The 12,101-nt window shown below is 44.6% G+C and overlaps 3 protein-coding genes across 4 annotated transcripts; 2 read left to right on the forward strand and 1 right to left on the reverse strand.

The window, feature by feature from the left end:
- Nucleotides 1–291: 291 nt before the first annotated feature.
- Nucleotides 292–5,662, forward strand: LOC119335974 (sulfite oxidase-like). The gene is made up of 12 exons (XM_037608017.1): nucleotides 292–366; nucleotides 1,856–1,971; nucleotides 2,081–2,143; nucleotides 2,228–2,264; nucleotides 2,376–2,457; nucleotides 2,950–3,068; nucleotides 3,146–3,241; nucleotides 3,833–3,943; nucleotides 4,020–4,121; nucleotides 4,697–4,744; nucleotides 4,858–5,073; nucleotides 5,163–5,662. The coding sequence occupies exons 1-12, from the start codon at nucleotides 292–294 to the stop codon at nucleotides 5,289–5,291; spliced, it is 1,194 nt and encodes a 397-aa protein (XP_037463914.1). The 3' UTR covers nucleotides 5,292–5,662.
- Nucleotides 5,663–7,729: 2,067 nt separating this feature from the next.
- Nucleotides 7,730–8,158, forward strand: LOC119338840. The gene has a single exon (XM_037611060.1). The coding sequence runs from the start codon at nucleotides 7,730–7,732 to the stop codon at nucleotides 8,156–8,158; it is 429 nt and encodes a 142-aa protein (XP_037466957.1).
- Nucleotides 8,159–8,358: 200 nt separating this feature from the next.
- Nucleotides 8,359–9,858, reverse strand: LOC119335975. 2 transcript variants are annotated; one of them, XM_037608018.1, is made up of 5 exons: nucleotides 9,645–9,858; nucleotides 9,344–9,514; nucleotides 9,074–9,154; nucleotides 8,713–8,847; nucleotides 8,359–8,591 (listed from the first exon to the last, which is right to left on the reverse strand). In XM_037608018.1, exons 1-5 carry the CDS (start codon nucleotides 9,840–9,842, stop codon nucleotides 8,547–8,549), a joined length of 630 nt encoding a protein of 209 aa, XP_037463915.1. In that variant the 5' UTR covers nucleotides 9,843–9,858; the 3' UTR covers nucleotides 8,359–8,546. The 2 variants fall into 2 exon arrangements, with proteins under 2 accessions (XP_037463915.1, XP_037463916.1); XM_037608019.1 differs by having other exon boundaries at nucleotides 8,709–8,847.
- Between the last annotated feature and the right edge of the window lie 2,243 nt (nucleotides 9,859–12,101).

A 12,101-nucleotide genomic window follows, 5' to 3' on the forward strand; every position in this document is an offset into this window, starting at 1 on the left:
AAGAGAACCGTTCGCCTCGTATAGAACGAAACAATGTAGCTAAACGCTGTGGTTTTGTTTCAATGAAACCAGGGGCAGACCCCTGTTTCCAGAGACGAGAGGGCCCGCGTGTCATGGCACATGGAATGTTAGGCCATCGAGCGGCGGCTTTGCAGTTCCCGACTCACCACACACCCACAATCATCGGTGTCATCGTCACCCAAATTCTGCGACAACAAAAATACTCCCGTGCGTGCCTGTCAAAAAAACCAGAACCACGGCCAGTGACCAAGCGAAGACGAGGGAAGAGAGATGCCGGGGCTCACGGCGCCATCGGACTACGCGGAGGAGCCGCCGCGCCACCCGGCCCTCAGGATCAACTCCAAGGTTGGTTCGCCCGCCCTCCTTCCTACCTGCTGTTCGGTCGCGCGGGTGGGTTTGGCATGTCGCGGCGCGGGCGGCGGCATCGGCTGCGGATTCGCGGCCTGGGGCTGCTGGATTTGTGCGCCGCCGCATCGGGGCGGGGGGAATCGCGGGCTTCTCCGTTTATGCCGTGGCGCGTTCGGCTGCTGATATGAGCCGTGAGCAATCGGGTGTCCGTGTTTAGGCTCGGAATTTTAGTCTAGTGATGAGGTGCGCGTCCGACTGCCGGTACCAAGGCGTACGATCGGGGTTCCCGCTCCAGTTCTGATTAGGGTGATGAAGTCCTCGTTCCAGTACACTCCAACAGGGATTTCAGCCTGTTGCTATGTGTAGTTAGCATTTAGCAACTCCAGCTATTCCTGAATTTCTCACAAGTTGTAGGAGTAGAGTAATCTGATTTCTCTAGGCGATTTATTCGAAGAACTTGACCGTTGACTTGAAACACGCAAACTCGAACTTTCGTCGAAATGGTCTCTATTCATATGTATGCAAAATACTTATGTGGATTTCCCTCTTAAGAATTTGGAGGGCCTAGTATACGATTACGAGGTTTATTCAAAGAGGAAGCTGCATCCAGTAGCCACAACATTTCTCCCTTTTCTTCTACCCCAGGCTTTGCAACATTTCGAAATCAGAAAATTGCAACAGGAGCAGGTGCTATTAGGGAACAATTAGCAGATTTGGATTTGCGAATTATTATAGAGAATTCCTTAGTCGAACAGAAGGAATTAGAAGACGAGGGGTGTAGTGGAGATGAATGGGAAGATAGAAAAAGACAAATAAGATAAGTTTTTTTAATTAGATGCATGCAATTGGCGAAACTTTTTATTCAAACAAATGTAGAACCAGATTACTCCCTACGTCCGGAAATACATGCCATATAAACTTAGTCAAAAAACCAACGCTTTCTAAGTTTGACCAAATGTATACAAGAATATTAAGATAAACAATACCAAATCAATATCAATATATTCATCATTAGATATATTTTGATAATGTATTCATCCAATATTATAGTTGTTGATATTTTCTTCTATATATTTGGTCAAAATTAGAAAGCATTGACTTTTTGACTAAATTTATGCGCCATGTATTTGGGGACAGAGGGAGTATGTGACATGTCTGTGAATTAATTACGACATTCTATAGGAGTACTATTTCTTGTGCAGCAGGAACTTTTCCTTTATATTGATGGAAAAAAAGGATAAGTACGCATTTGTGACTTGTCTATGTGTTTTGGATTAATTTGGACGGGCTAGGTTGATGTATTATCAGTTTGTCTCGGAACCCATTCCTACGCTTCGTCGTAAGACATTGCTTATAGAAACAATACCTGATTCCTAGAAAGGACAAGAAGTGGAGGAGTTCTATATAGCACGTCCGCAATATGTTTCACCCCACTTCATTTGAATCTTATAGCACTGACCTGGTGGGGTTGTCTGCTTCTCTGCAGGAGCCATTTAATGCTGAGCCTCATCGATCTGCGTTAGTTTCATCTTATATCACCCCAGTGGATTTCTTCTACAAGAGGAATCATGGACCAATTCCCAAAGTTGATGATATCTCAAGGTTTCCATTTTATAGAAAGAACTATACGTATCCATGTATCATTATAATTTATATTGCAAACCCTTAATGTAGGACCAAACCTTAATACTTTTATATGACCTTTGAACAGATACAGTGTTTCCATCAGTGGCCTCATTAATAAGCATATCCAGCTGTCCATGGATGACATTAGGTAATGTTCTTCTTAATCTCTTATCATGCACCTTCAAATACTTATTATCTTTTAGTAAATAATCAACGCAAATTTCACACTCAGGATGCTTCCGAAGTACAATGTCACTGCAACATTACAGGTTTGCGACAAGTCCCTTTTATGCTTTTCTTATCTTTCTAATTTCTATGGTGTCTATTGTATGAGTATTGCTAGTAAATAGGGATCTAACAATATAATTGTTATATAAAAGTGTGCAGGCAATAAGAGAACTGCAATGAGTAAGGTACGGAAAGTGAGAGGTGTTGGATGGGACGTATCTGCTCTTGGAAATGGTAAGAGGCGCATTATGGTAATCTGAATTTTCTGAATGTAAGGAATGCATTTTAGTTCTATTATAGAAATGCAATCTAATGTACCCATATTTCTGAATGCTGACACCCAGAAGAATATGCACTTTATGAGATCTGGGCATGCTGGTACCATTACTGCATGAACATATTTAGCGTACCACTAGAATTAGGTTTCTGCTATAAGTCTCAGTGCTTTCATAGACTATTCTGTGTACCTTTGTTTCATCTACGTAATGAGGAACAATACCCTGCTTGATTATTATATGGCACATAAAAAACTAAATGGGCCTGAATCGCCCTCACCAATTATCTTATATAATTCAGATACAATTTTGTTCTCTTGTACTCCATCCGTATCAAAATATAAGACGTTTTTGTAGGCTAGTTTAGCCTGCAAAAACGTCTTATATTTTGGAACAGAGGTAGTAGTTTGGTTATTCTACAATGTTTTTACCTTTGCACTAATCGTTCCAGCAACTTGGGGTGGAGCAAAACTATCCGATGTCCTTGAACTAGTTGGAATACATAAACTCAGTTCAGTCACATCTTTAGGAGGCAAACATGTTGAGTTCGTCAGTGTTGACAGGTGTAAAGTGAGTATGTCTGTATTTATTGATCAGCAGCAATCCTTGTAGCCTACCTCAATAATCTTGAGACTTTCGTATTTCAGGAGGAGAAAGGTGGCCCCTATAAGGCATCAATTCCACTAAAGCAGGCAACAGATCCTGATGCTGATGTGTTACTCGCATATGAAATGAATGGAGAGGTGACTGCGCATTGATTTTATTTCCTTTAATAGTTCAAAGCTGAACTGATTTAACGTTCCTCTGGGGTTTAGACTATTTTTCAAAATCAATTATTCCGAATGTTTTTTTCCTAGTTTTTGCTTACTGTTTCTCACTTTTTTGTTCATGCATGTGTTTCTCTGAAGCTGATTTTCTGTCAGCACGTAATTATTACCTAATGCATTTGTTTCTTTGAAGCTGATTTTGATGAAATAGAGTCATAGTTTGACATGTTGTGATACCATAATATGGGTTTTTCTTGGAACATAATAGCGTATTATGCATATATAGGTGTTTACTTCCTAAGGCAGAGTGTTTAGTATGAAAACAACACCTGAAGCTTCTCTTACTGAACATATATATCCACCGTTAGCTTATTGTGCATTGGCTTTTGTGTCGCACTTTATCTATCTAGCACTGCTACACCAGATTCTGATTTATCAAATGTTTACTTGTCAGTTTTTCTATGCTCAAATTTAGATGCAACCTTATTATCTGGCTAAATATTCTGCTGTAATGGCTCCTGTGTTGCTATGTTCCGTATTTCACCCGTCGTGATTTACCATGTATAGACCATCAATCGTGACCATGGATATCCACTCCGTGTGGTCGTACCTGGTGTTATAGGTGCACGCTCCGTAAAATGGCTTGACAGCATCAACATAATCAAGGAAGAATGCCAGGTTTACTGAAAATTTAACTGCGGTACCTCTTCAATATAATCTCTGGGAATAAACACTGATCGCTGTTCTCAACCAGGGTTTTTTTATGCAAAAAGATTACAAGATGTTCCCACCTACCGTAGATTGGGACAATATTAATTGGTCAACTAGAAGACCACAAATGGATTTTCCTGTGCAGGTATAATGTACTGGCAATTCTTCTCTTGTCTGTTGAAGTAATCGCAGTTAGTAAGTTATGTAGTTGTACTCAGAACCGACTGCTAGATGTTATTAAACATCTTCTTGTTTGTCAACTACAATGGACTAAATCCACGCAAATAGAAGACATTACAATATACCGCAGTTATGAATGTTTTTATAATGCCCTGTGAACAGAAAAGTTGATTAGTCTCATATCCATTTAATATAGAGAAGAATGGCAGATACTGGGCCGGAGGCTGTTTGCATACTCCTTGCAATTATCTGCCATTTTAAAATGATCTACATTGGATTCAAGAATATTCTAGATGGGTTCTAAATTTATGGAACAGAATGCTGTCCTGCCTTAGATGTGGCCTTTTATGATTAGTGTAGCTGGTATTCTGGTAGGTGTTAATCTACCATCAGTTTGTTTTGTTTATGTATTTATTGCAGGATGCACCTATGAAGCATTGAAGCACTTAGTTCTCATAAAACCTTTTTTTTTTTTTTGCTTCTGTGTTAATGAAGTCAAGTCTATTTTATCTTAATTTCTTTTTGGATTTGACCAAGCAGTCTGCTATTTGCACCCTGGAAGATGTGGATGTTATCAAGGAAGGAAAGGTTAGCATTACTTCCATGATAGGAAGGAATGTATAAGCTGATACTGCAGCTTGTGTAGGTAGCATATGTACATTCTGATGAGTTGTACACACTGGTTTGCATGCTCTATGCAGGCTAGAATTGCTGGATATGCAGTCTCAGGTGGCGGCCGCGGCATTGAGAGAGTAGATATATCTGTTGATGGGGGTAAAACATGGGTTGAAGCTCATAGATGTCAGAAAAGCAATGTGCCATACGTCTCTGATGGAGCTCAAAGCGACAAGTGGGCATGGGTTCTATTTGAGGCCACATTGGACATACCACCAAATGCCGAGATAGTAGCTAAGGCGGTAAGTAGAATTCCCCGCTGGAAGCATTACTGTTTCACTCTTTTGTTGCTCAGATTAATGAGTCTGAAAATGCGCCTCGTGGACAACAGGTGGATTCGGCCGCAAACATTCAACCCGAAAAAGTGGAGGACATATGGAATCTGAGAGGAATCCTCAACACATCTTGGCATCGGATCAAAATACAGAATACATCGTGCGTATCTAGATCCAAAATGTGAAGGAAGTATGTTGATGTGCCTAGAACAAGCAGCACGCCGGTCCAGCTGAGTCCATGATATCTCCAAATAATAAAGCTACTGCAGCTTAATTTCTGTGATTTTCGTACTCCCTCCGTTCCAAAATAGATGACCCAACTTTATACTAACTTTGTACAAAATTGAGTCATCTATTTTGGAACGGAGGGAGTATGTACTTTGTCATGGAACTGTGTTGGTTTGTTACCAGCGTTACAAATAACTGCTTGTGTTGGCTGATAGAATCGCTATGACTTGTGCTTTAGGAATGCATGTTTGAAGTGCTTTAAGAATGTGTCAGCGTTGAGCATGAACCACAAATTTTTGGGCATAACAGCAGGCTGTTCGATGGAGAATTATCGTGGTTAGTGCTTAACTGTCCTATTTCTTCAATATGGTTACTTTGCAGCATGCTCGCTATGCTTAGCCTTATTCTAGGGCACCAATATTGGAGGCACCAAAAAATGACTTAGGGCAATTGAAAATCTTCATCTCCAACGGCTGCCCTAAAATAGGGCACTTCAAACATGCAAATATTTTTTTAGAACATTCAAACATTGCATAGTTCACTTCAAACATTAAAAGTTTTGAACATCCAAACATTGCATAGATTAAATGAACATCCAAACTATTCCCTTCGTTCCTAAATATAAGTCCTTTTAGAGATTTCAATATGAACTACACACGGATGTATATAGATGCATTTTAGAATGAATACACTCATTTTGTATGTGGTCCATATTGAAATCTATAAAATGACTTGTATTTAGAAACGGAGGGAGTAGATCATTCCAACATTACAATAGACTCCTATGAACACCTTACAGGTTGTCCAAGTCAATGTTGTCGGACTCGTCACTCTCATCGCCGAGCTCAACCTTGTCGTCGAACTCGAGCTTAACCACACCGGAGGGGCCAACCACATCCTCTGTCTTGCACTCGTTGTCCCTCTTTCAGAAGAACTCCTTTGCCTGCATGAGATGCGGGTTTTCCCTCGTGAACCTTGCCATCGCTGCCTCATCGCTTTTCCTGGTGTCCCTCAACTTGAGGATGATGCGGGTCTTCCTCTTTGTCGGGTGGGACTCACTGGTACAGCCCGATGAACTTCACATCCGCCCGCATATCAATCACCAGGAAGTTGAGCTCGTGGCACGGCCGGCTGAGCCTCCACACGATGATGTCATAGGCGCGTGCGGCCATCTTCATTGTCTCGAAGGTGCCGAGCCAATATCATCGGCCGTCGCATTGGAACTTGATGCTGAAAAACGGCGAACTCTCGTGGCTGAATGCGGCGGCAGCCGAACTTGCTCTACACACGCTTTGACGGCATCCGGCAGATGCAACGCAACGACAGTGTAAATTCGTCGGTGGGGCGATGCGGCGTGACGACGGGTGGAAATGGGTGTTGTGGCGGCGGTGCGGACGATTGGAGGAGGGGAACGGCAGATCCGGGCAACATGGTAGTGCAGCTATAGCGGGAATGTCTGGATCCAGTGGGGGTGACGGTGGCGCGGGAGGGGAATCGGCTACGGGAATGTTCCGAATGGCAACAGCTGGGTTGCGCGTGGCTCGGTTTTGCGTTTGCGGCAGCCGCGCGCATGCGGCAAATGCACAGCCGGCTGTGCCTTAGGGCATCTCCACTAGAGCCCCCAGAACGCCTCCCCAGGCCCCTTTTTGACCGCCGGCAGTAAAAAATGCTCTCAGCCACACCTCCAAAGGCTTGTTTTGCGCCGGATTTATCCAAAAACACGGCCGGCGATATCAGGCGAATCCCAACAACCCGGGGGGCAGCTGGGGACGCCGGCACTCACTTTTGCATGCAAAATGGTCCACCAGTCAGTGTCTCCAACTGCCTTTATCTTCTCCAGGCCCACCCACGTGCGAGCCACACTCCCTCTCTCTCCTCTCCAGCCCACACTCCCTCTCTCCTCGGCGACTTCTAGGCTCGGAGGCTGGAGCTCGCCGTGCGTGGCCGGGACGGGTGAGGACGGGGCGGGCGCTGGCCGTCTCCCGCAGCACCTCCTCCAAGCGTCGGCGATGCAGCAGCGCAAGGCACACCGGCCGCGCGATGCAGCAGCGCAAGGCGCCCAAGGCGTGCGCAGAGGGCGTCACAGAGCAGGAGGTGTCGCCGGCGGCCGTGCTGCCGAGGACCGCCACGGAGCGCGACTTGCTGGAGGCGGAGGAGGCTCCGGCCCAGTGCTCTATGACGCCGCGGAAGAAGAACAAGAAGAGGCCAGGCGCCGGTGAGAGGCGGTGCACGCCGGTGGTCAGCCAGTTCGAGCCCACCACCTGCCACTACTGCTCGCCGCACGCCTCGCCCTGGCTATCGCGTGCCGTCGCCACGCCTCCTTCCCCGCTTGCCGCCCTGCGCCTGCCTCCCTCCCCGCTCGCCGCCTCCCGCCACCGCAGGACTCCACATCGCCATGGTGCCAAGGCTGGAGCGCGGCGGCAGCGGGTTCCAACTCCCCAACTCCGAGCAGGAGAACTCCCTCTTCCTCCGTGCTCTCATCTCCGTCGTGTCCGAGGACACCGCGGCCCCCGCCTTGCGCCCGGAGCTGTCGACGCCGCCCTTTGCTCCTGCTCCCACTCCGGCGCCTGCGGCTGCTGCGTGTGCCAGGTGCGGCGTGGACGGGTGCCTCGGCTGCGAGTTTGTCGCTGCGGCCGCGGCGACGACCGGGTCGAGCAGCGAGGGGGAGGAGTGCTCGGCCACGAGCCTCGTGAAGAACGGCGGCGTGGGCAAGCGAGGGGCTGGCGGCGGCGGGAGCAAGTTCAGGGGCGTGCTCCTCCGCTGGCTGGAGGTCGTCGACGCCGCCGCGGTCAAGGTGCTCGACGAAATGCCGCTCTGTTTGTGAGGAGTCCAACACTGCTCGTGGGGAGGCAACGAGTGAAAAATTTTGGCCCCCCAGGCCAAAGTTCTCGCCGGCAGCCCCCCAGGAGGCGAAAAAAACGCCTCCTGGGGGGGGCAAACGGCTGGAGATGCCCTTAGGGGCAAAAGCTTGGAGATGCTCTTATCTCCCATGTTGGCATCAACCCTATAGCGTAGACCAGTAAAGACAGACGAACATGGCAGAAGTTGCCTTCTGTCTGATAAAGAACACAATAATTCTAGTTGCAAAGATGCTATCTACCAATGATTTAATAAAAAATGGAAAAGGTACTACTAGTGAATTTACATATGGGTCGCTTATAGCTAAAAAAATGCCCTCAGAGCTAAAAAAGAAGCGGTAGAATCATCCTTTCCTAAGTGCTTCTGGCTGCTTCTCCATGGCCCCCGTTGGTATTGCCCTGCAAAAGATGGTTAGAAACAATTGATATTACTCACTGCAAGTCTGCAAAAAACGTTGAATTGCAAAAGGGAAAATATATCAGCCAACGCTCTGCATTTGTCTAAAGAATCATTACTCACAGCATTTGACACTTTGCCCCTGACTGGGTATACATCGTTGAGCATTTTGTCTAAGGAATCCTTAGCTAACTGTAGCTTCCCTTCTTTCTCTCCTGATTCAGACGACACCTTTGCTGATGATGTACCACAGTGAAGCTGCAGGGAACATGATGATTCACACGAATTACACCTTTCATCAAATATATCTTGATTGCACCCCCAAAAGTACTGAAACGGTTTTCTTAACGGGGAGCTTTACAGACCAATCAATGAACTACTCTCACATACAAAAGGATAATAAGCATCTCACAGATCAAGTAATTTCCAGCAAAATGTCAACGCATTTATGCAGAAGCACATGATAGCAATTGTTTGAACTAACCTGTGTAGTAGCTGGTTGCTCTGACGCGTCTTGATTTTTACTCAAATGGCCTTTTGTTGTTCCCGAATTCGCCGCGGATGCCTACAAAATAACGCATCACACTAAACTGAGACCACAGATCCTTCAGACAATAACAATCAGATACAAACCCTACGAAAAGGATAAAGCTAAAAACATGCTAACTATTGACCTCGGTACTGGATCGATTGCATTGTTTTCAGATTAAATGTTCATAAGACAGCTCTTCGTTGCTGCTCAGCTCTATATTACCTGATCCTTTAAGGTGTCCTCTCGCCACTCCGGCTGAAACTTCTGCAGGAGCAAAGTGAGCAGCCTTTGCAGCTCGGGCAGCACCTCCTTGGGGAAAAGCTTCGGAATCTCCTCCTTCGCGATGTTGTCATGGACGCACCTGCGGGTCAGTATCCTGAGGCACACCAAGAGCTGCAACAGAGAGAAGTATAGGCATTGAGCACAGGGCCAAGCTGCTTTTGCAAAAATGCCTCGCACCTGGCGCAAGCAGCGGCGCGGAAGGGGGAGAGGGAGCAGAGATGAGAAGTTGGTAGGTACGGACGGGGTCGAGCTCGGAGTCGGAGGGGAGCTGGAGGATGTCGCGGACGATGGCGCGGTCGGCGGCGTCGAGGCCGGTGCGGCGGGTGCGCCAAAGGGCCTGCAGGATGTACTCTACCGAGTCCTTGGAGCGCGCGCGGGCCAGCAGCGGGAGGTGCTCGTGCCCCCAGAGCGCCGCCGCCGATGACGTCCCGTGCTCCATCGCCGGCCGTGTTCTGCCGCCGCGTGAGGGGGGGACTATGGTCTTGTGGGCTAAGACAGAAGACATGACTGCGTAGCAGCGAAGGCGAAGTCGATTTCTAGCGGGCTGAAAGTAGTCCATGGGCCATAACTGAGGAGCTCCGAGATCAGTCAAAGAAGGACCATTTCGCGCACCAGGCCCATCCACTAGCAGCATGGCTGGCTCATCGAAATCACTGGGAAAAACTAGTACCCCTAAAAAAACTAGAAATAACTAGTTTTTTTTAGGAAAAACACGCTTTATTTATTTTATTACTCACTAGCACATATGCCCGTGCGTTGCAATGGGATAATAAAATACATGCCTCTAGCTCAATACAAGAATGGATCAAGACCCCACATGTTTGTATTCTCTAGTTCAACACGGCACCCTTTAATTAGAGCCAAACCAGTATATTCTTTTTTATTGGCACGTGCCCATAATTTTTTTAATTATAATTAACCAGCATATTCTCTTTTATTGGCACATGGAGGCTACCACTGTCAATAATTTATGGTGTCCCTTATTCTGAACAAGCCAACTTAGCTGAATGCGCCGGATGCGGAGCAGGCCCAATATGGGAGTGATCGAACTCACGACCTTAAAGACCCGACCACATGTTGCTAGCCACTCAAACAAACGCGTTCTGCTAACCAATGGTCGGATTCAAAACTTTTATTTCAACTTTTCAAAAACTAATAACTATGAAATGCCAAATATACTTGGCACCATGAACAATTTTCCAAATTAATATTTTTTTGAAAATTCCACACGTTTTATAAAAGACGAACAAAAAAATTTGAACGGAACATTTGTTGAAATTCACAAACATTTCTTAAAAGCATGAATGTTTTATAAAAATACTTTCCAATTTTTGGAAACGGGAACATATTTTGAACATATAGAAGAAATTTTGAAAATGTGTCTTTTAATGCAAAGAATATTTTTAATTTTTGAACATATCACTAAAACATGAATATTTTTCAAATTTGAATCATTTTTTAAATCTTGAACAAATTTGGAAAACCCCAAACATTTTTCAAAAAATGGAATAATTTTTGAAGTTCTGCAAAAAATCAGAATGGCAAAAATTTAAAATTCCAAACATTATTTAAATAGGAACACAATTCTGGAATTCATAACATGAACTATCGAATATACTTGGCAACATGGCAAGTTTACAAATTATGAACAATTTTTTTGAAAATTCCATACATTTTTGGACAAAGCAAGAACAAAAAATTTGAACGAAACATTTCCTGAAATTCACACACATCTATACCTACTAATAAAGCAAACATTCTTTTCAATTTTTAAACATATCGCTACAACAAGAATATTTTCTGAATTTGGAACTTTTTGAAAAATGCATTTGTTTAAATATTGAACAATTTTGAAAAATGCAAACATTTTATTAAAAATGGAAAAAAATAAGTTTTGCACAAATTTTGGCAGAACAAAAAAAATACATTTAAAAAAAAATAGGAACACAATTTTGTAATTCATAACTTTTTACGAAATTTCGAAAAAAATTGAAATTGTGATTTTTTTATTTATTTTTGTTAAATTCAGGAAAAAAATAAAAAATAGACTTGCAATGCGAAAAATAGAAAATAAAAAGAGAAAGAAATATAAAAAGAAAATTTGAAACAAAACACAAGCAAAAATGGTCCGGCGAGCCATGGGCGCCCTGTGCGTAGCTGAAACTATTTGCCGCATTGAGCGGGAAATACGATCTTTTTATTGCTGCATGGGCCGGAAAAAATGGCTGACTTTACTGGGCCATAGGCCGCGCGGCCCACATAAGAAATTCTACACAAATCGTTTTTCCTTTGCTAACAGACGGACGCACGAAAGTTTAGTACCACCTCGAATAGAAAACAATTCTTTTAACGATGAACGAATGAAAAAAAATCAGAGAGCATCTTGCTTTATTAGGAGGTGATAGGGGCAAAGGTGTCCCGTCTTTCGATGAGATGATGGATTTCGCTTTGGTAGAAGTCGACTTTGACGATCCGACTACGAACGTGCGAGGACGTCGCGCCTTAGCAATCGTTAAACCAACTCCGAGAGGTTATTGACCACACCGGAGCACGATCAACCTGACCACGGGGGTCTGTTTCCTGCGAGCAAACGAAGAACAAGCAAGAAACTGAGTTTGCAATCTGAATATTGTGAATATAAGATGAAAGCTTTATTGATCAAGGTGGGGTTCTGTGACGCCTTTGTCTGGTCGTTGAA

Source organism: Triticum dicoccoides, chromosome 7B, assembly GCF_002162155.2.
Source record: "Triticum dicoccoides isolate Atlit2015 ecotype Zavitan chromosome 7B, WEW_v2.0, whole genome shotgun sequence".
Classification (NCBI taxonomy): Eukaryota; Viridiplantae; Streptophyta; class Magnoliopsida; order Poales; family Poaceae; genus Triticum; species Triticum dicoccoides.